Below are 26,743 nucleotides of genomic sequence, written 5' to 3'. Positions count from 1 at the left end.
CAACCTGGTCTAGTGGAAGGTGTCCCTGCCCTTGGCTGGGGTTGGAACTTTAAGATTTTAAAGGTCCCTTCTAACCTAAACCCTTCTATAATTCTATGATTCTGTCTCCTTATTTGACACAGATAATGCCAAGTGCTCAGACACAAAATTTTTACAGAAAGATATGCACTTTCACTGGCAAGCATGCAACTTTGACTTCTCATTTATACCAGTTTGAATGAATAGCTTCAAATGAGATGCAGGGCTGCAAACAAACAGTGAATATGAACCTAAGTAACCTAAGTATTAAATGACTACTTCCTTTACTAAGTTCTGTCATTCCTTCATTCATGTTCAATGAATGAAGCACAGATCCTTTGGGAAAAAATAGAATGTAAACCTATAATTAAATAAATCTACACAATGGGGGGTGGGGGGGAAGGCATGAAAATATGAAATTGGGCATTTACTAATTCCTTATTGCTTCATTTTACAGTTACAAATTAGTCATTGTCCTCCCACTCCTTACAGGAAGAGAAGTCGTTTCAAAATTGGAATGTGGAATAATTTTGAGTAGAAACAGGACACCTCACTGAGTAACTTCAACACTGAGAGAGACAGAAAACTCATGTGCTACTCTATTCCCCTCCTTGCCTGTGCACACATATCAACTCTGTTTTACAAGCCTCAGTAGATATGTCAGGACTGAAATACCATACAAACTGCACATGGATCAATCCAACAGAATAATAAGATCCATGTATTCAGCAGAAGTTTCCACTCAGATTAAATGCATTCATTCTCCAAGCCAATGAAATACTGGAGGTTGGTTAGTTTAATTGTAACATATCCCATTCACAAAATGAAACTGCAAAAAACCCCAACGTTTCTCTGAAGCAGCCTGGCAATCAAAGAGGTCATTCCTTTTAAATTCCAAGCTTTCATCACCTTAAATTGCTGTGCTAGGAGCTATTCTTCACCACAGCCAAAAATCTCAGCTACCTGAAAAGCAGCAATCCCCTCAGTCCATCACTTGTTGTAGGTTTTTGTTTTTAATGCCTTATCCATATTGTATAAAATTTTCAGGAAACAGGACTTGTTCCTTGCCTGGGCTCTCTGCTACCAAACTTCAGCTGAACTGACAAACTGAGCACATTTTAAGAATCTGAAATATTCCATGACAAAGCTTGAGTAGCTGTAGTACAGGTATTGCAACTTACTCTCTCTGAAACTGCCGTGCTTACAAAGTTCAGCATAAAGTTGAAGAGTAACAAACGATTTTACTCTGGCTCATTATTAGAAATAATTTATTATTAAGAACAAAGCAAACTGATGTCTAACTACTCTGTCATCTGAGAACCTGAACTCAGTCTTGTGTACTAGAATGCTGCTCCTGCAACAGAAATGTATTTTAAACTTTTCCAAATAGAGCATGTGACTATTTTCTCTGGTTTTAGGAAGCAGAAATATTTTTTAAAAACCAAACTGAAAAAGTGCTGTTCACTTCTTTAAATATGTATTTCCTGACATGACATTTTGTTTCATGGTTGCATTTTTAAATACCAAGTCATCTAAATAAGAATTTCCACACATTTTGGATTAACATTAAGTAAAGAAGTTTAGAACAGGGACTTCAAAGCAAAATTATAAATTTTAAACAAGTTAAACATAATTCAGCTGCTAAAAATATAACAAAAGTTAATGATCTTGGAAGACACAAATTACTTCTGCTTTATGTGTCAGGAGGTATCAGGACAAGCCTAAGCTAGTGAAAGGCACTAGGTAGAGAACAGATATGAAAAATTATTTCAGTAGTATGTATTTTAAAATCTGATTCAAAAGCTTCTGAAAACTGTGACTGGTGAAAGAATTCAATCTACAGGTAAAGGATTCCTCTTCTCTAGTTATTAAGAAGTTCATGCAGCATTTTTATTTTTATTTGGAGAGCCTTCAAGTGCTAGTTCAGACCTTCTTATTCTTCTGTGAAAATGACAATACCTAGAGCTGCACTAAACACTTCTTGTCTTTTAAATGTATTAGTGAAAATAGCTAACAGGCAAGCTAAAAATCCTTATCCATGTGTAGCAACTTGCTTTTACACATTTTTCAACAGAAGACTCCCTTATCTTTCCATCGAGTACTACAATAGGCTGCTTTTGTTGGATGTTTCTAGCAGCCCATTGTAGCCAGCACACCAGAGCTGCGTGGCCTGGGGCCAGGAAGGAAGGTGGGGAACACGTCTTCACAGGTCAATTTCCACTCTCCAAGTTTTCAAGTATTTGAGAGAAGGTCATGTTACAGCACAGATTTACATAGCAGACAAATTACATGACTGCCTGTTCTCAGCATTTCATAATTTCAATAGAAAAATTAGGTCAAATGAAAAGGAGGAAGAATAACCCTATCCTTTCATGCTAGTCCGAAAATTAAACAAAAAACTTATTTAGCTGGGGTTCTTGCCAAAACCTTGGTAAAATTCTGCACTGGCAGTAAACACAAATTAAAAGTACAAGATTTACTATTCTTTTTGCAAAATACTTTTTCTTTTTTTGTGCATCCAAACGACCACAAACCAACCCCAAAATTTGCTCTATTCTTGTTTTAAAACACTGGTTTTACTATTAGTCCAAAACACATGCATTTTTACAAATATGCATACTACGGAGGAACGAGTTAGTAACTTCAATGGCTTTCCCCCACAGCCTGACAGTCTAGCAGGAGTGTTAAAAGAGGAAACTGCTCTTTGTATCATCTGTCCAGAAGAAAAGAATAGTAATTTCAAATGGCTTCCCCCCACCCTCAGAGCATGAAATACACTGCACTTGAAAAACGGCAATATTGGCCAGCCCCAGCACTGCCTGAACTCTATGTTTATTCTAGACAGAGACTAAAATTACAGTGTTCATATTTGGCATTCTTTGACTAGAAATTCACAATTTTCTTTTTTCCAGAAAACAACACTATGATATTTCATTTGTTATCTAGGATAACAAAAAAAATACTTTCCAATAGCAGCTCAAGGTATCCTATGTGAAATGACAAATTTGAAGTGTTCAGGTATGAACCCATATATCTGTATATCTTAACTTACAAGCTAAAACAATTGCACACAAATACTATTTAGTATACAGTTAAAATATGCTAATCATTGTCCTAGGTAGCTTTCAGGATTTGTTTCAACAGAGTCAAAGAGTTGTAGGATTTAGCCTGGCATTCTGTTGATACTCTTACTGAGCAAGCAAAAAGAATAAACATTAACAAAGAAATTACTGGCTTCAGTACTTTTAATTAGGCTTAACATTATTTCAGTTTCTAAAAATGCCAAATATGAAACCCGACTTACTGTCAGCAGTAAGAAAAGCTTTAAGCTACTGCATATTTAAGAAGGGCTGTAGTTTTAAGGAGCTCTGAACAAATTTTTGAAGACAGAGTCACTGTTAGCTGTTCACTAGGTTATATGTGCATTTGATACATATTAAACACGTAAAAAACAGGAAACACAACTTTATGTGTAATCTGTCATTTTCCGTATTCACTAACACAAACTCTGAGGGAGGAATTTTACAGAAAGCTTCAGCTTAGCATGTTGCATCCCTGCAGCTGAAAATTCAGATGAAAAACATGGGAGCTTTTTTTCTCATGCACAAAAGGAACTTCTGGGAACATTTCTGAAGGACACCAGAAAGTTTGTCTAGCATACAATGGTTCCTACTCAGCAGAGCCCTCCAAACAAAGAGCAACAGATGCACAAGTGGTATTAATAACAAAACATCTCCTCCCTCTGTTAGTCAAGAGAGGACAGCTAAGGACAGACAGAGTTTCAGGGTACTTACCTACTCGGAAGTTGGTGGCTGTCAGAGTGTCAGCAGCATGGCCGTTTTCACTGATCAGGGTGGTTGTATTTCCCTTCTCACAGTTGTTCTGACAGTTGCCTTTGGTACAAGTCACTTTACAGATGCTGGGTGTAAATACCACCTTGATGCGACCAGTGTGATTTCCCACTGTCAGCGGAGGCAAAGAAAAAAAGAAAAAGAAACAGATCACTTTGGTATCCATTGATTTCCTTCAAAAAGGTTTTGGGAAAAAAAAAAAAGGCGCCAGGGGGGAAGGCGACAGGTCTACAGGAGGAGGGCAGTCTGCAGTGCTCTCTCATAGATCTCCAGTGGTGTCTCTGAAACAGGAGTAGGAAGCTTAGCAAACAGAACTCCGGGATCTGCTCCAAAACCACATTTAAAGTCAAGTCACTGGAGTGGGATTAGTAATCACAATGCTGCACTTTATTCACAGGCAGACAAAGAGCAATACCAAGGGCATGACAGCTTAAATAGCCGACCCTGACAGGCAGATGTAATGTAAAGAGCTGGCTCTGCACCTCGAGGTGAATAAACTCTTGTGTACTCCTACATACTTTTCCTGTTTCTGCACTTATTAAGTCACTATTTGTAGCTCAACCCCTGGAAACGTTTTAGGCATGCGGCATGTCTGAAAACATCTGTCTCAAATCTCCTGGCACCCCAGCCTGAAGTGGTCAAACCTTGTGACACAGCTGCCTGGACCCATTTTTTCTTCACAGTTTTTTGGCACTGTTTTTCCACAAGAATTTGCATATTATAGACTGAGCTCTACTGTCAGCCTTTGTCTTAGTAATGAATAGCTCAGAGAAAAGAGTGAGAAGTATCAGTACTTTAAAGTACTGAGATCAAAGATAAAAAATGGCTAGATTCTCCTTTTTTATATACTTCCCCATAGTCATTTTAAAAAACTTGAATGTAATAAAGGCTGCACAAGCACTAATTTGTTATTAAGCTAGTTATAAGAATTTCCTGTCACAGAATTATATGTAAAGCCAGATGTATTTGATCCTACATCTAACAGCTGAAGACAAAAAGCTGTATTAAAACTACTTATTAGGAAAAATGGTGAAAAGAACAGATTCAATTTGCAATTGTCTAAAAAGAAAACATTTTGTCCTCTGCATACTACTAATAAATTCAGCAAGTTCTTGAAAATATATCATAGCATCTTTGTGGAAACTATTAATAAGTACTTTTATATCAAACTTAAGAATGCCAAGATATGATGCACAGAAAGAGAAGAATCTCCTTCTTCCTGATGTAATAGAAATAAAAAAAAGTGTCTGGATAGCTGCCTAACCTAGTTCATGAAATACTTTCCAGACAAACACTTTTTTGAAAATATTAAGAAAAATCTTACAAATCTTCCTATTTCGAAAGAATATAAAACCTCCTTATTTCTGGCTCTTCATAAACAAATAAATTTAAGCAATTGTGCTGATTGTTTTGTCTACAGTAAAGGCATTGCTCTATTTGAACAGCAGCTGTATTACAGATGCTCCCACCTTATTCTCCATAAACAATGCCTGGAAAAGGAAGAGCCCTGACAGATACAAGAATAAAATACTTCGAGCAAAGGCTAATATTGTGATTTAGAAGATGTCTTGGATTCTAAGATGCCACACATTTCTTACAAAAATGAATACACCTTAAACAGATATAAGGGATCTATGAACTGCTGAGGGTAGAAATTTGAAACTTTGGTTTTTAAAAGTATAGCTTCAAAAGCAAGATTGCCATCTTTGTATTTTACTTGCATAGTTTTATATATATATATATATATTTTCCTAGAAAACAGTCCATTTTATGTATTATATTTTCAGACGTTTTAGCAATACTTTTCCTTTAGGATGTGATCTAATTAAAAAAACAGGGATAGTTGAGTCAGAAAAGTCAGTCCTGCCTACACTGTAGAAACCAGTATTGGGGGACCCAGACAAGATTTCTGGCTTAGCTGAAAAAAAAAATAAAATAACTCAGCTTTGTCAGTGCTGGAAGGGCAGAAAACGCAGAGCTCAATAAGAGATGGAGACAAAGCACAGAAACTGAATAGCCACATGGTTTGTTTTGCTATGGCATGGGAGAAAAGTGGAGTCCATGAGGGTCAGATTCTTCCACCTGACACCCACAAAAGTACACTTCCTACTGAGAAATATTCTGTACAACGTGTCCCCATTAACAGAAGGTTTGACCATAGTCCCACCACAGCACCTGGCACAACTGTGGTTAGCGAGTTATAGGAAGTGCTGCCATTTTCTGTCTCCCCAGGAGATGAGAATTCAACATGAAATTGTGCAGGGACAGACTGACAGGTTTGTTGTCCTCAGCCCCCCCAGAGGGACACCTTTCAGTAAGTCTTGTCCCCTGAGCTCTGCTGAGTGTTGGCTTGGGACATGAAGCTCATGAAGACAATAGTGCTGTTAGTGCTAAATACACCTACTCTGCAGTTAATGCATTTGGCACCAGCAGTCCAGACGAAACATCCCTATGTGTTGCATTCAATAAAATGTGCTATTCGTGAACCCAAGCAGCTCTTCTGGATGTGACCCAACTTAAAGTGCAATAGATTGCGTGCACACCCAGTCTAAGGCCCATAACTATGTTTTTGAAATAGTAAAGATGACATTAACTCATCATTTAATTCTCCTTCACAGTATTTTGTACTATGTGGAGTGCTGAGCTATAATAAGAACACCTGGGCATAGTGTTCCCAGCAACAAAAATTTTAACATAATTTTTATCACCTAGTATAGATTTTACCAGAAAATCCTGTAGCACAATTATTCTAGTAAAAGAGATGCCTTCATGTGAGAGTCAACAGAAATTGTAATATTTGCTTTTCAATGCTTTTGGATGAGAAAACACTAGTATCTAAGTTTGGGAGTACTAGTAGTCAAACTGTACTTTCAAAAACACAGATCAATACCTAGAGAGGTAAAGAGTAAAACAATGTTTAAATGGAGTTTTTCAGGAAGAAGTCTTCAAAACAACATGATGGAAGCTCTAGTCCCTACAAATACTCAAATGATTATTCAGCAAAGTTTTTCATAGAATCTTCTGAGTTAGAAGGTTCAGAGTCCAGTTCCTGGCCCTGCACAGGACGAGCTCATAAGTCACACTGTATCCTTGAGAGCTTTATCCAAATACTTCTCGAACCCTGTCAAGCTGCTGCTGTGACCATTTCCCTGGGGAGCTGTTGCAGTGTGCCCACTCACCCTCTGGGTGAAGAACCTTTTCCTAATATCGAGCCTAAACTTCTCCTTACACAGCTTCAGGCCATTCCCTTGGGTCCTGTCACTGTCACCCCAGAGCAGAGATCAGTGCCTGCCCCTCCTGTTCCCCTCACAAGGAAGCTGTAACTGCAGTGAGCTCTGCCCTCAGTCTCCTCCAGGCTGAACAGACCCAGTGCCCTCAGCTGCTCCCCTTAAGGCTTCTCAAGGCCCTTCCTGTTTTCATGGCCCTTCTCTGGACACTGCCCAACTGCTCTATTGGCTTCTTATATTGTGGCACCCAAAACTACATTGAAGAGCACTGACCCTAAAATGTAGCCCTATAAGACACTCAGTAGTTACCAGTGACCAGGCTGATGTAACCCCATTTACTACAACCCTTTGTGCTTGACCTGTCAAGCTGGTTGGTGAACCATCACATGATGTGTTTATCTAGCTGTCTGCTAGTTATTCTGCAATAAAGCAAATTCTCAGATATTCCTGTTTTGATAGTTGCAAAGAGACAGAAATAAGACACCTTCATATACTTTAGACATGGGAAGATTTTCTCCATCTTTCTTAGATTTATGAAGACTGTAAAAACACATAGCTTGTTCTCCCTCCCTAGCAGACCACAGCTTTTAACTTCAATTCTTTTGAAGACATTTAGGACGGATACAAAGCTAATTACGGGCTCTGAGCTTAAAAACTGATCAGCATTTGACGAGGTGATTCAAGGCAGAGATGTCACTACCATTCTTTTCTGCAGTTACAGAGAAGTAAACAGTACTATCCTCACAGATTCTGAGGCTTAGGGACCTTAATACAGATTAAGCAAGCAGATTAGGCAGATTCAAGTTGAAAAAAAGATCACAAGCTCTTCTCCTGAAAGGAAACTTTTAGCAGAAACTTCAAATTTAGGCTCTTGGACTTCCTTGAATCTCCTCTTCTGTATTCCCCCCCCCCCCCACTTCCTCTTCTCCAAAGAGGAAAATTGAATTCTAAATGAGAAACTATCCTTCAATATCTGTTAGCTGACTTGGCAGTATTAATGCTAAACTCCACAATTTCACTAGGAAGGGACCAGTACTGCTACAGCCTTGACCTCTTCTCACTTTGAACTAGCTCCTTTTAAAGGACAGTATTTTTTTAAGGAAGCATACAGAGTATTTTCTTGAAACTCCAGTACCTCCACTGATGATGCCACTGTGACACAGGCATAACAAAATCTGCAACTTAGATTACCTCAAATCCCTTTTTGGAAAAAAAAAAGATAGTGCTACAACAACACACCTGGAATAATTTTTTTCTATATATATACAGACAGATGTAAATCCAACTCTTCTAGATCAATTTTAAACATGTGGAAGTGAAACACCTCACTATGCTCCTAAGTATAACAGCAGACTGAAAAAATACAAATATGAGACCAGATAAACAAACAAGCCTAATGAAAAAAAACAAAAGTAGAAGATGCAAACACCAAATAAATAGCAAAAATACTGAAGCAAATGGCTAAACTAGAGACAGATTATTGGTTTAATAAAGACAGGTCAATCAAGATGACTAATAGTGGACAAAACTTCATCCCGCAGCTAGACAGCAAACTCACAATGAGATTCAGCCAACAGCGCCTCATCCTGCCTCACTTATACTTCAGAGTTTTGTGATACCTGTGATACATTTGTCAAAAGACATCAGTGGAAGAATGTACCCATAACTTCCAAAATCTGTAAAACTCTTGAGCCAGTTTAAAAAAAAAAAAAAAAAAGATGTTTGGGTGAAGTGCTGGGATTTTAGTTGAAAGTTGGCATGATATGTATGAGGTTTTTTTCCATCTCCGTAAGTCACTATGATATAATATCATGAACACAGCAAACCCCTGCTGTGATAAATTTATGATTTAGCAACAACTGCAGGAGAACTGGAAAATGCAAGCAAAAGGATTTCTTAATATAATCCTTTCTGCCCCCACCATCCATTATGACAAATTTTTCCCCCCTGCATTAGTAAAAAAGGTGAAGTAGCTAAGACAGTGCAGGTGGCAGGTTTTATGTTCAGGTGGCCACAACAGCTTACACAGCCATGCCTGGAAAGAATTGTGTCAGGGGAAGGATTCCTCCTCAACCTCCTGAGTAGCTGTGCAATGCAACTCAGACTTTGTTTCTTCCTAGAAAAATTTCTATAAACACTTCTTTTCCTTGGGTTTATGGCTGCTCTCACAGCTCCAACATTCTGACAGTGTTCAACAGTCACAGTGGAGCTCAGGTGATTTGTGGTGTGTCCCTGTTCTGCAGGAAAACAATGAGCTAGCAACACTAGTGAAAGCAGGACTGGTATTCAGTTAAATAGTTAGCTACATAGGACAAGGGGGCAAAGAGAATAAAATCTTTTCATGTGTCAAAAATACTGATGTTATTTGTGTGACGGTTTTGTGCTTCACGGTGATCTAACCAAAAGGATTCACAATTTTAAAAAAATCACAAGCAGTGGCTTCTACCAGCTGAATACACAGGTACATGCCTTCACTTATGACAAATATCCTGAGACAAATCTCCTAAGGAAACAGAACTAGCAGAACTATCGACATTCCATCAGTGCCTCCAGTAATGATATACATTACTCTCTTTTCATGACATTCTACTTCTGCACTGATCCCAGTATGGTTTCATATGTTTATCTACACAGTGTGTCATCAGACCTGAAGGCTCTAATTTTAAAATTACATTCTCTTCACAATAAGAATGGATTATTTCAGGCTATTTCACATTTTCAAATTATAATCATGATGCATGAGGAGAGCATTTAAAATTGAATCATCCAAAATCAAACCAAATTAGCTTTTAAGCAGCTAATACATTCAGCATTTTAAATTGTTAGATGACCAACACCCTCTCTTTTTTCTTAGCTAAATGCTGACACAGAAAACAAAAACAAACATAGAAAAAAACACCAAAAGAAGCAGAAGGAAATTACTTATTTCCTAAAAAAGGTGTCTCCCAGTTATTTCACCAATCCACCTGGTTTAGTCCTTACACTAAACATGCTTGTTCAGCTAAAAGGAAAGATGACATCGCATAAAAATCAATGGCACAAGTAAGATAGTTAAGCTCTTAGAACTACTGTCAAATGACCTTTTACACTTTTGACAATATGAGGATGTTCTGTCTTGTCATCACTTAGTCATCAATTGAAAATAAAATAAAAAAACTTAAACAACCAATAAAAACCTAGTTTCCAAAGATCAGTTGAACTTAGCTGTCATACAACTTAGAAATAGAATCATCTAGAAGATTTATAATGCTAGGAGCTAATGAAGAAACAAACAAAAAAACCTAACAGAAAGAGAAAAAATAAAAAGACAAAGACACACTAGATTGACATATAGACCAGAGGCAGATCTTCCCTAAGTTTTTGATTACACATTGAAAGAAATACAGGCTTTAAAAGGCACAGAAAGTGCTGTAAGAGATTCTGAGAGATCACTTAATCTCGCCATCTGCATTTTCCCAGGATAAAACAGCAACATTAAACAAAAGGTTTGTCCAGACAGACTATCCTCAAACCCCTTCTATTATGCAGATTCCACAGCCTCCCCCCAAAGAATTTATTCCAACACTTCAGCCTCTCCTATTGTAAAGGTATTCCTAATACCTAACCCACGTTTCCCCTGTAGCAACTCAAGCTATTGCCCTGCTTCATCTACAGCAAACTTTACCAAAACATTATTCCTCTGTGGATCATTTTCTAACAAACTTGAAGACACTGCCATCAATCTTCCTCAGTCTCATTTTGACCAGACCAAAACCCTCTAAACATACCGTTTAACAGCCTGTATTTTGCACATCTACATCTTTTTTGTTTTGCTTTTGATACCAGTCACTGGGTCCTCATCTTTCTTCACAAACCCTGTCCAAAACCACACTTTACTGCAGCTGAAGTCTGATCAATGGTGGGGAGACCAGCAGAATTACTTAACAAAGCTTTACATAAAATGCTTCTATGATTTTATTTTATTTTTGTCTTCCAACAATGCACTGATACTTCATACCCAGAACCAATCTGCAGGCTAGGCCAAAGGGGCACACATCTACCAAATCCCTTTCTGATCTGTTGATACAGATACCATCTCAGTGAAACAAATATAGAACATCCCTTTGCAAATAAAGAACAACCTCAGCAGGACCAAACTCAACTCTTAGTCTGCTCTGAGCACTGGAGTAAAATCTCCTGCATTCAAATCTTGCCCATCTAAAAATCATGCAAAATATAAGTCTTAATCTTTCTGTAACAGTCACAAGTACAAACAAGTCTGAAAACTACATGGATTAAATAAAGGCAAGATACAGCTGTTGAGTAATTTGATTTTTGGCTTCAATATACAATGCCTACCTTTGCTCTTTGCAGAAACTTGGTTAGTGTTCCCTAGGTCACCTCACAGCCAGTTCCCTTTTCACCTCACAGCCAGTTCCCTTTTCACAAGCATTGGGAGAAATTAGACATGTCAGTGAAATTAAAAATAAGATGATTCAGATTTATTTAATCCAAGATCCAATGACTTCTCTAATGCTTAAGAGTACACCCCCAGTTCTGCATGAGGTGAGGTGTATGTGTGCACATCCACCCAGTCAAACATTTTGAACAAGATAACAGCGTGGCAAGCTGTACTTGATTTAACATGTCTAGACAGCTGTAGGAACACATTATATTGAAATGTAATTAGTTTAGCATTCCTACTTTTTGTTATTTCTGTACTTCATATTTTTGCTGCATTTGTATTACGTTATTCATGTATTTCACTAGTTAATACAACTTAACCTTTGATATTTCATCACTTTTCAAGTACTCAGTTCTATTGTCTTGATGCAAACTGGAAGGCTTCCAAAAAAAAGCAAAACATGATCCAGCTATTTAATATGACAGTAACTGAAGAGAGAGATGCACTGATATTTTTGTTGCCATTCTTATTGCCATTGTTGCTGTTACACACACTTCTCTAGATACCTATTTCTGATTAGCCATGCCTCTACACCTTCACTTCTTCCTTCTGTCTCACTCAGAAGCTCCTACCACAAACTTCTCCCTGCAGTCAGAACTGAGCTCTCAGACTTCCCGCTTCTGTCTCACCCTTGTTTCTCTACCCTCTTTTTAAGCCCTGCTTGCTTCTTCAGCATGCTTGACAAACAGGAAAAGAAATAATTTCAAAAGAAACTTTGATGCTTCCAGGAAGCATCAGGTAGGAAGCTTCCAGGAAGGAAGAAGGTAATTGAAAAGAAAATAACCGGGAAAGTCTTTTCCCCTTCCTGACTGTATCCCTGTGATAATCTCTTCCTTGCTCCCTGTCAAGGAATAGAACAGAGAATTCCACTATCTTCCTCATAACCACCTCCACCACCCTCCAAAACATTTTAAAATTTTTAGTAGTGTATTCTAGGAGAGGCAAATAACTCACTCTTCAATTATCTTAATCTCAGTTTAAAATAAGAGTGTGAACAGTGTACTGTTTGAAGTCATTTACTACAGCAACACTTGTTTTGTTTAAGTAGGTTTCCTCTATTAATTTTGACAAATTCCAAAAAGATCTCCACTATCTGCAACACAGATTTTTTGAGTTTTGTATGGATGGCTTCACTTAAAAGTACCAAAGGAGCATATGCAGGCACAAGTGCTGAGATTGTTTAGAAAGACCCAATTGTGTTTACATGCCACAAGCCCTTTGCTGATAAATTCTGTCACTGACACAGCCTTTTAGAGCAAGAGAGGAATTCACAGACATTACATTCAATTTTGTCCTCTGGAAACCCATAATGTACAAATCACGCATAGATTTGAAATCTGAGGTCCCTGCCAGCTGGTTTTATCAATCGCCTTTTGTCTTCCTTGTCTTTTCGACCACTACAAGGATTCTTTATATACAATCCTCAGGCAATGAACATCCTATCCTTAACTACAGCCATTCTCCCTGGTAATGAGATACATGACTATAATTTCCATTCTCACAGTTGAGAGTGATCCAGAAAAAGGTACCAACCCAAATAGAGCATGCAGTGTGGTTTGATGTCTGATGGAATGGCTTCAACTCAATTCAATAAACTTATTGGCCAATAATTCTTTTAATCTGTGCTGCATTTATTTTGTTTAAATCAATTATATTTAAACTAGATCCACAAATGGTTATGATGGTAAAGAGCTAAATTTTAGCCTCGAGTTACACCACTTACCAGTCCTAGGTCTCTTTTCCAAGGGATGAGAGAAACTGATTGCATGGAGCAAGCAGAACATTGAACAGGACTGTGCCCAACCCATTCAGAAGTAAAGGCTGATGACCTAAGGCTTAGTTCAAGACTGCTTAGTTGAGGGCTCAGACACTTGTCTTTGAAGAACTCTGTGACTTCACTACAGCTGGATTCGAAATATCACTATGACTGCTCTAGCAGTCCTTGAGGAACATAATCCCACAGGAGAGCTCAGCTGAGTGTACTTCTAAGGATAGGCAGGCAGTCAAGTGCTTCAGCTGCAATTTCAAATATGAATTACACAAAATATTAGCACCCAGATGGCCTGTCTTTCCCAGAGTGCAGTACTTGTGCTGAAACAGAACTTCAAGCTCTTCAAGAGACTCACGCTTGAGTTCATATCAGTGCTTCAGGTTTGGGGCTGGATACTACTCCAGCTGTAAGCACAGCATTCAGGTGAACAAGCCTTTTTAAGCTTCCATTCAAATTATCCAGCTTCTTAGGTACTTAAGCATACCTGGACCCAAAAGGCTTTCACTTGAGTAACAAAGGCCCAAAAGCCACATTTAGCCACAGACATCATCTAAGGCACAGAGTTAGGGTTACAATCCTCATCTCGGCTGTAACAAAGCAGCAGTAACTTTACAGCCCACCACAAGCAATTTTCCACTGATGAAGCTGCAATGCATACTCTGATAATGAAGTCAGCATCTTTACACACAAACTTAATATTCCCAGCTAAATACTATGCCATTGTCCACTTTATCAACAGGACTCTTTCACAAGGTGGTCTGAATTTGGTCTTAGACACTGAGAATGAGACTCACTGCCACCTGAAATTATGTACTCATCTCAAATTATGCCTTTTGCCTAAGGTTATTATTTAGGCTTCTTTCACAACAATAATACAAATATTAGACAATAGTATTACAAGTCTCAAGCTGGAAGAGCACTTCTCAAGAAAATAAATAACTTGTCAAGAAAATAAATTCTTGAGATAGAGTTTCCCCCTCCCAACATACACAATTCCCTCAAATGAGAAAAAAGTCTAAATTGCAAGAGTCAATGTTCATAATTTCTAGGAAGAATAGGGAATACAAATTAAATTAATATTACCTTACTAAAGTATATCCACTTGACATTTCATTTCCTGAAGGGAAACAAAAAGCACTAGGGAAGTCAACAAACTGTAAACAGTGACAAAGGACAGGACATCATGGAATTAAGTTATTAATGAATACAGCTGCCTCTGCATGCTGAATCACCATTAAAAATCTTCTCCCTCAGCAGTACATGAAGCCAAGATCTTTTTTTCCCCCTAATTTTCTGAACAGGGGAAAAAATGACAACAGACATAAGGATGTCACTGATTCTGAAATTGCAGCTTCACAGGGTATGAACATTTGTACAGTAATTTTTTTGTCAACATTTTTTCATTCCTTCTAGCATAGGCAATGGACTGACAGAAAAGCACTTTCACATCTCCTTTGAAGAAAACCAGACTCAGCTACTTGAAGCAATCAGAATCCATTCTTGATACCAAAGACTTGTATTACAGTAACTCTGGAGTTAGCCAGGAGCCAGGCTAAGGGACTTTTAATGTTTAATTGTGTGGGTTCAATAGGTCTCTATATCCACCTAAACTAATATTTTCTAAACATCATAAAGACTTTCCCCTACAGAATTTTCTGGAAAGCCTCCTCTTATCTCCTTGAGAAATTTTTGCTTTTGGAGCCAATACTCTTTGATCTCAGAAGCTGAGATGCATTGGTCTCAGTCTGTGTTTTCCCTCAGCAATTACACGCTTTGAACTGATTTTAATTCTGTTTGCCAGATCACCATGTTTTTCCAACATCCTTCTTCATTCTGCTGTATATCAATCTCTGTATTTTAAAGCATAGAGATGGGAATTCATTTTTGGGTGAATGCAACATTTAAAATAGTTTCTATAAAAGCACCAGCAGCCTTTGCCTGTCAGGCAGACATTTATTTCCTAGTGAGCTCAGGGCCATAAAATCTTTTGAGAGTCCAGAGAGAAAAATACAGTACGTTTGGGGGGGCTGCTGATTTTCTGGCCTCCTCAACTGTGAGCCTTTATAGACACACAAACAATCATGAAGACAGCTTAGCAAGAGAATTGTTAGAATGCCTACAGCAACAGTATACTGAGTGAAATAGCTTGTATTCATACAGAGCTATTCTGTCTCCAAGGTTTTCAAAGAACTCCACGGTCTTTTATAATTGCTAAATAAACTGCATTCATTTGTTAGTTATTTTTTCAGAATTTGTCACTCTATTTTTTGAAGCAAAAGCAATGTAAATGTGCTGCTTGGTTTGCTACAGTTAGCTGAATTAATCTGAATCTACATAACTCAATTTATACCTAGAATTTAGCCTATTGTTTCCAAGACTTGCTGGAATCAAAAGTAAACTTTAACTGGCTGTTACAAATCACCATACTGTTCAATAGCAGGAAGAATAATGCTCTGAAATAGCAGTGAGGAAGAGAATGCTTCACACTAAAATTTTTCTTTGAAAAGCCTCAGTGCTCTTTGACCCTGATGCTGACAGGAACAAAATTTTATCTTAAAGTTTTTAGCTTGTCTCTTAAAAATCCCTTCTGCTCTGAAATGAGAGCACCAACTTTGTACACACATGCATTTGAGAAAATGAAACAAAAAGTCCCCAACATTTATACACTTGCCCCATTCCCTTGCAACTGAATATGTACAATTTTAGGAGCAATACATGAATGTCAGTTGCCATGAGTGACTGAAGCAAATTTGACTCTACATTCCCTCCAAACAGACTATGTTGTAATCACTCAGTTATTCCTTAATGTTAGTCTTCTAAGCGTTCATTCTGGTTTCCCTCACCTCATTCTGCTGGATGTATCTTGTTCAGAGTGTAGCCTTGAGATCCTCCCTCATCTCCAAATTTCCCAAAACCTCTAGTTGGGAACATTACCACTGTTTAACTCTAATATCCATAAATACATTGACAGGCACAAGTTACAAGGAACACAATGCAATGATCTAGTTAAGACAAGCCAGAGAGAGAATTACTTTGCTGTTCATGAAGAGCAGCTCCACAAAGCAGTAACAAGAATGGTGGAAATAGTATCTGACCCAGTGAAGATCAGAGGGAGTTTTTCCTCCCAAGTCTGAACTTGGGTAGAATGTCAAATCATACAGATGTATTTATATGCAACACATATCATACCTCTGTGTGCACTTTTTAAAGCAATAAAATATTTATGCCTTTTGCAGCTGTTTACCCATACTGCCTGGCAGGGAAATACAATTACTATGAAGTAAGTGTCACTTAATGAAGCCAGAATGGTGAAGTTCCACAAAAATAGTTTTAATTGGAATTTCAAAGTGACAACTGGGATTTGCTCAAATCAGTCTCTGAAGTCATCAGTGAAGGCAGTACATGTAATTACATATAAACTTACAGAGGAGCTTCACTAGGTTACCAATGTATTGTGCTGCCAACAGAGGAAAGCTCTTGTTATGCCAAATTTGGAACAGGGTATTCTGTTCAGCCCATCACAACTATAAGTGCTGGGACATTTTCTTCCACATTAAGCTTATTTCATGTGTATAAACTTATGTAAAATATGATGTAATATAATATAGCCACTGTCAGAGGAGTTACACAACTTTCATATTGTTTCAGCTTCATCCTTACACAAGAATTTAAGAGTTGTCCACGGAACCATGAGCAGATCCTAAGAGTCCCAAAGCCATACAGGCATATTTGTCCAAATTCCAGCCACAATACATACAACTAAGACACAGTAGGGTGCTGCAAGCCCAAGTTCACTAAACCTTATGTAACCTTTACTACTTAAATCCAAGACGTTTTCATTTACCACCTAAAGTAGAGACAAGTTCTCTTTAATGAATTTTATAAAGAATTTTGGTGAAGACCAAAACAACCCAATCTAGCTAGAAGAAAGTAGTTTTCCATAGTACTTAATTTTAGCAACTTAACATGTAACTTCAATTGCAAAATCACATACTTCTCACATTGTCTTCCTAGAGACATTAGTCTCGTTTTCTTTCTTATCCTCTTTTCTTCCTTGGGATAACTTCATTATACAAACACATGCCTGATTTACTTCACATAATACAATTCCAGTTGTAGGTAAAGTACTCTTGAGTTTTTCTTCTGCTCTCAGTGCATTCTGTGGTTGCCTCAGTCACTAATTAATACATTTTCTCAATGTGTCTCTAGAACAGGGAAGTAGTGGCATCTTCATTGTGCTTATGAGGAACTGTACCCTGGTGAGAGGGTGCACAAAATTGTCTTCCACATGCAGGCAACACCAAACAATTTATTTCAGAAGCAGAAATTTCACTATTTTCAGCTCAATGGGCAAAATGCACAGTGCCACTAAACTTTAGCCCACAGACATCTCAGGCTGGAAAATAAAATGTGTATTTAAATGCATTTTCTGAAGATCCATATAGAAACCAGAAGTGGACAGAGTGAAACTGAAAACTTCCTAGCCTCTTCCTGCTGCAATAAGCAGTTCTTACAATAGCCAAGTTGAAAGGAATTCCAAAAAAACTACATTTAGAATTTGTTCACTATCATATACATTTTAGGCCAACAGAAATCACACAACATTCCTTTAACAAATTTTCGGCATTACTGCATTTATCAATCCAGGGATACAAGCACTGATATTTAGAGGATTCATGCTCAGATGAGTAGTGGTTACTATTTAACAGTGTCATTAAGGAACTAGTGGGAACTGTCTGAGGTAGATGTACCTGAATTACTAAAAATAAAAAAAAATTTCCTACTGTTTCATGGACTCCCAGGTTGAAAATAGAATTCTATGGCTGAAATTTCTGTGCTGCTGCCATTGCTACTGCTAGAGAATTTTTCACTCTGAGGTTCCAAATATTTAGGCAGATTACAGGAGAAGTGTGACAGTACTTTTAAATAATACATCCCTTGAGTATTACTCAGAGTTTGTATCCCACAGGAGAGAAGTTCAAAATGCTTGACAGTAGAAATGCTACCTGCTACTAGCAGGTAACTCAATTTCACATCCCAGGGTGACTTTAAATGCTAAAATTGCAACCCCAGTGGCTTGCTGAATTTTCAAGCTCTGTTGATGTGATACATAATCTTACAGTAAAATTCAGCTTAAAAGCCAAAAGAATAAACTATTTACTGTTTTTAATAAGCGTACTATACTGCATGTTCTGAGCATTTTCAGAAGCGAAACTGCTTACAAATGCACCAGAGCAAAAATTCCAGAAGGCATCTTGAATGAATTTTAATTGAAAAATGTTTAATGTGATTTAACTTTAATGTTTTTTACCCCAGTACATCCAAAAGCTCATCTGACAACGCTGTGATGGGACATTTAAACATGACTGATTCCCTCTAAATAAGAAGATGCTCAGAAGCACCTGGTCATGTTTGGCAGTTTTCTTCCCAGTGTACCAGTACCCCTCATCTCATTTGTTTCTAGCAGGACAGACTCGTCCCTAAAGGTAACAAAAGACTGACATTTGTTCCAGGTTCAAGACTATCCATTTTATATCACTGGATTGAAACAATCTATAGAAGTCCAGAAAAAGCAAAACCAACAGCAGCTACAGCTAGAGAAGAAAGTTGACTCTATGGAGTACATTTTTCACAATTGCCAGTCTCTGGCACAGTGTTAATATTTTGAAGTAAAATGCATAGAAATGCTCATAAAAACCCAACAGAATGAGTAGCTTTGCACTCCATGTTTATTGATAGCTATGAACTCTTGGGCAATGCTACCAGGTATTACCTAGCTACTCTTCTCATCTCTAAAGAAATTTTATTTAATGTTACCATAAAAAAAAAAAAAAAGCTGTGAAGCATTTAGTACTAACTTTCTGGCCTCTGCTTTTTAATAAAATTATTACCTTTTCCCCCTCTTCCTTTTCAAGTATCTCCATATGGCCATTACCAATTCCTCTGGTCAATTAAGTAAGTGCCTGCCCCATTAAAAAAGATTATACATTTAAGAGCAATTACAAAACACCATGAGATCATCAGCCACACTCATACATTAGCTAGACAATGACCATCAACCACAAGCATGAACTAATCCACACAGTTCATCTCTAGTCAAAACAGGACTAAGAACTGCATATTCATGGTTATCACAGGACACCTGACATGAAGTTTCAGATCCTAATCTTACCTCACCGTAGTTAATTCAAACATCTCTAACATTAAAATACTGACAGCTGAAATTTAGAACTCAATTTTCATGAAAACAAGCAGTCTTCTAATCTTCAAGTTCCTCCCAGTACCTCCAAAAACCAGAAAACCCAAACAGATATGGCAGGCCAAGTTCTAGGTCTCCTGTTCAAGCTATCGGGACATCATCCTAGACTCCAACACTATACAGCTCAAACTGCACTCTGTACTAGCAGATATCTGAACTCATCCATCAGAAGTTGCTGCCACCATCTCTCACCTCACAGATCTAGAAAACAGGTGAAACAGGTAATGAGACTGGTTTTTAGGCTGACAGAGAGCTCAGAATCACAAATTTTGACACCATCCAAATAGCTTGCATTTTACCTCTGAGTCAACACTTAAGTCATGGCTGACCTTATCAGGCCATAGAAACTCTTTTACTACTTGTCCTCTGGCTGTTTTAGGACTCACAAGCTTTTCAATAAGGGTAGAGTGTTTTACTAAGGCACTGCTCAATAAGGGGCTTAGAATTTGATAAAAACCAGTCCAGGCTTCAGCTCCTGGTTTTCCTTCTCCTAGTCATGTCCCTCAGAGCACTGTAAGTAACAGTGGGACTCAAATAAGCTAGAAAGAGCTAGAAGCACTGGTTCCCTCACCTTACAGCTATAGAGTCTTCTCCTTATGCTACCATAGAAGGAAAAAACCAACTCACAGAATCCATCCATTTAGCAGCAGTTTGATACTTGTGAGTACCACTGAGTGTACTGAAGGTAGAATGACTTAAACAGCCTGAAAAATGGAGCCAAAAGGAAAGATGGGTTTTTTTTTTTTTTGGTCAGAATCCAACCTGGAACAGTCACACCAAGTAGTGGAGAACTATAAAACCTGGAATTTGTAAACTCTTTGACTAGTAAGAGTCATGACAGATGGTCACAATCCAATCCCAGTGGCCATTAATTTTTTTTTGAAAGAAAACAACTGCTGACTGGAAAAAAAGCAGTATCATATTTACAAAAGAGACTACTGCTTGATGTTGACAGTGTGACTAAAAAAATATAAATTTTTCTGAAACTTCTAAGAAAGGGAGATAGTGCTTTGCAAGAAGTATACTTCACCACTCTGAAAATGTTAACTGAAAGACCTCCAGCTGCCCACTGCTCTTCCTATTAGAGTCAATAGTCTCATTTACCATCAACAAACTTACACTTGAAGAAAAGGAAGCAGGGAGTTGCAATGAAGTGTAAATGGACAGACCATAAAGATGAGCAATGCAGAAATGCAAATATACACAAAGGAATTCTAGGTAAAGATTTAGAAGGAAAGTCTCTTCCCTAAAACCTCAGCAGAGCATAATTCTTTGTGCTACAGCAGAGGAAGTCTGTCAGGAGACTGCAAGTACCTAAAGGTCTCAATGTTAATCAGTCCATTATTCAGCTGCAGGAACTTTTCTCCAAATCAAGCCAGCAGACGTTCTGTAATACCTAACCCATAATTCATCAAGCTCTTAATCTTCTAAGCCAAAACTTGTCCTCAAGCTCTGCACACAATGGGGCATGAGCCAAGGCCACAAGCTGGGCACCTACACAATCTTTTTATTATAAATATGAAGCAGAAACTCTCAGGCAGCTCCATACTGTGCAGAAGTTCATAAACACGTAATAAATTAAATATAGAGAAAAATAGTCACCAATGAGACTACAGTCCTGAACTCCAGCTTTCCAAAAAGGTATCCATCATACTGACACTGACTACACTCATAGATGTGCCTATTCTAGCAAAGCATTCACAAAGCACCCTTTTCTGAAGAAAAAACTATTATCTAGAAACAACATGATAAATTTTCAACAGCAAAACAAATTCAATTGTTTTTCTCATCCAGGAAATCTGTTTTGTTTCTGCACAAAATGCAGAATATTGGAGCATTTGCTGACCTAAGAAATCCCACGTAGAGTTGTTTTAACCTTTCTCTGTCTTCAAGTGTTACTGCAGAAAATTTCAATATCTTTAAAAAAGCAGGGAGTGGGGGCTTTGTGGGGGAGAGAAGGGAACATGCTTTTTGTACTCACATCGCAAAGGGGATGCAGGTTGATCCTGGCCCAGCCTTAGCGGTAATGAGCCCTCAGTGGACTGCTCTCCTGAAATCACTTTTTTTACTGGATAGTATTTGGGCTTAATCACATATTCCTGTGTTTGGCCATGATGAAGATTCATCATTAATGTCTGAGATGAAAGGGGTATCATCCTGTTTTTGAAAGAGATAGAAAAGACAAAACAATGTAAGAATTAATAAATTAGACTTAGAAACTACTTGTAAAAAAATTGAAGACACATTCAACTATAGTTCAAATTCTCAAAATACAGTTTGGGAAATCTACTACCTTAGATTTAGCACCATCATTGTCTTGTCAGCTCAAACTCCTAAGAAAGAAAGACTCCAGGGATTATATAACTTTCTTTTTGACATGGCAAGAGAAATATCATGGACAGTTCAGAAAACAGGAAGGAACAGGGAAAAGCCCTGATCAAAATGAGTTGCAGCTCAAATTTGTTAACACAGAGCTTTCCAGACAGGTCAGAGCAGCAATAATGCATTCAAACCTTATTCCATTTTTTACAATTCTCATTCCATAGAAGGTATATAAAGTAGAACCTAAACCCATCTGACTTTCCCCTTCTGTTCCCAGAAATCATTACCTTTTTCACCATATCCCTCTAGCAAAAGAGCAAAGCACTGCTCCTCTTCTCCTTTTTCAGATGTTTCTCATCTAATCACAAGGTTTGTGTCCCAGAGTCACATTACTTTGCCCATCCACTTTCTCTTTGCCTGCACTATTGAACATCTCTGACAAATGTCCCATAACCACAAATGTCCCATAACCACACAGCTTCCCTTAACAACAAAACCATTTTTCCTTCCTGTTAAACAAGAAGATTCCTTCAAGCTCAGGATTCTCTCACTGCTAATCCTGACTCATATGTTTAGATTCCTCCCTATGACCTCAGCTTTTCACTGCACAAGGCCGTACCAACTTTCAACAACAATTCCCTCCTCCCCCTATCAAAAAGTCCTTGGTTATTTAGCAACCATCAGCAGTAGGAATAATTTCTTCACTAACAAACTGGCCTTCACTCTTCCAGCAATTTATAAGGCAGCAGATTGGGCAGCTCTTAGCTACATGCAATGAAACTGCAAGCTGCTTTGGGGCCCCAAGGCTGAAGAACCCCACCACCTAGCAAGTAACAAACCTACTAATAACACACCTTCTAGAGTCATAGCTAGTGCAGATCAGACTGTAATGACACACACACCTTGGAGAGTAGAATCAATTACTAACTTATAACAGTGGCTATCAGGACTACATCATCCTTTGCTCAAATGTTGAAGGCATACAGAGTGGAATGCTGTAAGCCTCCTTTACTGCATTCTCAGCTGAGAGTATGTAACTAGTTTGGTCTTCAAAAATGGAAAAATGGGGAAAAAGTTATGGGATTTGAAACAATCATCCCTCAGAGCCACAGTTCTGCAGGGTAAATAACTGTCCTCTGAGAATAAGTCATGGACCCTATATTACAAAGGACAGCTGAGCAGCACTTCCCCACAGAGGTGAGACTGCAGAGTTTCAGCTAAGAACTTAGATGACTACTGCATTGTTTTCTGACATGTGGAGCCTGAGCCAGCCCCTATCTCCAAAGCAATGCCTAACTCCTTGGTCATGTTATTCAAGATCCTTAGTAACTGCTGTAGCCAATGGATCTGTGGTTAGAACAAACCATGGGGTTTTGTCCTACACAGATGCTCTTTTTCTCAAACTTTTTCTCAGACTTGATCCAAGTTAACAAGAGCGTTCATTAATAGTGACATTCTAAGCCTCCTATGTAGAACAGAAACATAACTGCTCAGCTGTCTCCAAGTCAATGTTTCTAATACAGTACTTACACAGTCTCATTACATTCAGTACAAGTCCTTTTGCCAGACTGAGAAAAAATACTGTATTTTCTATGTTGTCTTTAGGGTTCCTACCAGAAGATCAAAAGACAGCCTTCACTGGTAGTGGAGGTCAGGCTTGGAATCCAACACAGCCTGATAAGAAGTATGACCGAAAAACCCTCAGCCTGAGATAAAGCTGAAGTTGTTGCCTTCAGTACTGCTTACATATGAATTTAATTTCTTTGAAGAATCACTGCAATCACTCCTGCATTTGTTTTTTTCTAATGGACACCATTTGATGCCTACACATAAGGACTTACATTTCTGGTTTTGCATATAAAGGAGTATCTATGCTGAATGTAGAAGCAGGACTTAACAGCAGAGGTCAAAATACTAGATACAGATGCTGCCATTTAAGTGGCTGAGTGTTTTCTGTTAAGGTTAAAATCAGTTGTAAAGCATTACAGAATCCCAGAATAGTTAAGGTTGCAAGGGACCACTGGTGGGGTCAAACTCTGCTCAAACAGGGTCTTCCTAATGATCTCTGATTAGCAGTCCCCTAATTACCTTTGCTGCCCTCTGCTCAAACCCACTCCCAGAGCTCCATATTTCTCTTGTCCTGAGGAGCCAGGACTGGACTCAGCACTGCAGCTGTGCCTCACCAGGGCTGGGCAGAGGGGCAGGATCAGCTCCCTTGACCTGCTGGCAGTGCCCTTCCTAATGCACCCCAGGATTCCACTGGCCTTCCTGGCCACAAGGGCTCACTGCTGGCTCATGGATGGCTTGCTGTCCACCAGGACCCCCAGGTCCTTTTCCACAGAGCTGCTTTCCAGCAGGTCAGACCCCAGCCTGTACTGGTACAGGACTCTTCATCTGCCTTTGAACTTCAGACAGTTCTTCTCTGCCCATCCTCCAGCTTGTCAGGATCCTTCTGTAAAGCACCCTGGGGTATAGGCCAGAGATATCTTCCCAGTTTTGTGTCATCAGTGAACTTGCTGAGGAGGCATCTACCCCTTCATCCAGGTCATTGATGAATGAGTGAACAATATGGGACCTGGTAAAATGTTCTGCCATTCAGACAGAATGAGAACCACCTCACTGTCCACTCCTCCAGTTAGCACCTCCCAGGTTTGCCTATGAGGATGTTGTGAGAGACAGTGTCGAAGAGCTTGGTGAAGTCCAGGTAGAAAATATTCATTCCTCTCCCCTCATCCATCCAGGCACTTTTGTCACGGTAGAAGACAATTGGGTTGGTTGAGCATGATTTACCTTTAGTGAATCCATGCTAACTACCCCGGTCACTTTCTGGTCTTCCACACACTTAAAGATGGCCTCCAGAACAAAGCACTCCATTATATTTCCAGAGATTGAGGTGAGGCAGTAGTTGCCTGGGAACTCCTTTTTGCCCTTCTTGAAGGCTGGGGTGACATTGCTTTCCTCTGGTACTCAAGCACCACTTCTGACTGCTATGACCTTTCAAATATGAGCGTGAGTGGCCCAGCTGTGACGTCTGCCATCTTTCTCAGCCCTCATGGATGCATCCCATGTGGCCCATGGACTTCTGGATGTCAAGTTGGCCTAGGTGATTTCTAACCCAATCCTCCTTGACAAAGTGGAAGTCTTCCTTCCACCATTCCTCTTCCCTGGTGTCCCAGGCCAGAGACTCATAAGGGCTGGTCTTGTCAGTGAAGAGCGACAGACAGAAGGCATTCAGTACTTCTGCCTTCTTTGTATTCTCTGTTACCAGACTTCCCACTTAATTTAAAAACAGGCCCACATTTTCCTTAATTTCCTATTTGTTATTGATGTATTTGCTTCCTGTACTTGATATCCTTGGCCAGGTTTTTAATGGGCCTCAGCCTTCCTTGCTGCATTTCTGCATATTCTGACAACATCTCTATTTATGTTTTAAGTGTTCTGTCCCTGCTTCCTTCCTGTGTATCTCTCACTTGTGCTTGGGCATTGACAGGAATTCTGTCAATCATCCATGCAGGTCTCTTGCCCACTTTGCTCAATTTCTCACTCATCAGGATGCACCATTTTTGAGCCCCCAAAAAAATCCTTGAATACTGACCAGCTGTTGGAAGGTTTCAACTGTCTCAGATCCTTCTTCCCTAAAGGCAAATTCCAATGATATTTGTCAAAAAAAGTCCCTGAATAGGCTAAAGTTAACTCTTTGCAATCTTAATTGTTGCCCCTCTTCGTTCATGTAAGATACTGAGCTCCACAATGTCCTGGTCACTGTAGCCACGGCTGCCCCGATCCTCGCATGTTCAACAAGACCTTCCTTGTTTGTCCATATTAGATCTTTTTATATTTATCTTCATCTTGCCACCCATCTTGCCACCCATCCAGCCTCACAGAAGCCCAACTGTTAGCTCACTGAAGTCCATCATAACACTTGTAATTATATACAAAAAAGTTAAAAATCATTTTAAAAACCCAACAAAACACAATGCCACACCAAAACCATGAACACCCTATGATGGAAGGTAAAATCTTAGCCACTAGAATTTACAAAAGTTGCCTTTTCCATCCTTCTCAGGTATTATAAATTTCTTCCTTAATTTAGTTTGCACTAAATGTTAATAAATTACTGCTAAGTCAGGTTTGTTTTCCAAGAGTGGCTTACTCAGTACAACACAGGAAAGCCGTAAATTTATCAATCCAATTCTTGAAAAGGAAAAACCTCCACATGATGTGCAAGTTGTTAATTTGTTTCAATGCAGACTAAACCACCTAATGTAAATCACCAAGTTATCTGCTTACAATAATCACACAAAACCAAAGTTAAGATTTGTCTAGACCGTTTTTCTTAAATACTTCTGCTCAGTTTGGATGAACTTGGTATATAACTGACATTAACTTAATAAACTTGACAAAAACTTTCCATTGCTGAAGTGTACGCCAGGAAGATAAACAAATGTCTAAATGCACCTTCAACAAACAAACAATATGAGAAATACTAATAAAGTTACAAGAGCACTGCAGAGGAAGAAGAAACATTTTCAGCTATCGTACAAAAGAAAGCTCTCCTGCTTGATAAACCAGAGAAACAATGTGAAGTACCAGAATAACTCTGGCAAGCAGAAATAAGATCAACAACATTTGGCATGAAAAGTACTGTCTAGACTAAACTAAGACAAATCTCACCCAGGTTGCTTTCTTTCTTTTATTTACTCTAAGCCTGATGCTCCCATGCCTGGCTCCTAGCTAGCAACATTTTCAGAAAATATGAATTGCTAACACAACTGCTTCATGCCAACATACAAATTAATTCCTTCTTCATTACCTCCTCCCAAAGTCACAACGAAAAATCAAAAGGAGAAG

The 26,743-nt window shown here is 38.6% G+C and overlaps 1 protein-coding gene across 3 annotated transcripts in view; it reads right to left on the bottom strand.

The window, feature by feature from the left end:
* The window catches only part of LTBP1 (latent transforming growth factor beta binding protein 1), a 186,466-nt gene that overhangs the window by 117,541 nt on the left and 42,182 nt on the right, over positions 1-26,743 (bottom strand). The window contains exons 4-5 of one of the 3 annotated variants that reach the window (XM_058802013.1): positions 21,552-21,727; positions 3,813-3,980 (exon numbers count right to left, since the gene is read on the bottom strand). In XM_058802013.1, coding sequence (XP_058657996.1) covers positions 3,813-3,980; positions 21,552-21,727 — 344 coding nt within the window. Of the gene's footprint in view, positions 1-3,812; positions 4,114-21,551; positions 21,728-26,743 lie in introns of those variants that run through there. The other 2 variants (XM_058802014.1, XM_058802015.1) reach the window with 2 other exon arrangements.

This window comes from Ammospiza caudacuta, chromosome 3, assembly GCF_027887145.1.
Source record: "Ammospiza caudacuta isolate bAmmCau1 chromosome 3, bAmmCau1.pri, whole genome shotgun sequence".
Taxonomy (NCBI): Eukaryota; Metazoa; Chordata; class Aves; order Passeriformes; family Passerellidae; genus Ammospiza; species Ammospiza caudacuta.
Note: the sequence above shows the minus strand (reverse complement) of the source record. Positions and strands in the feature narration are given on the sequence as shown.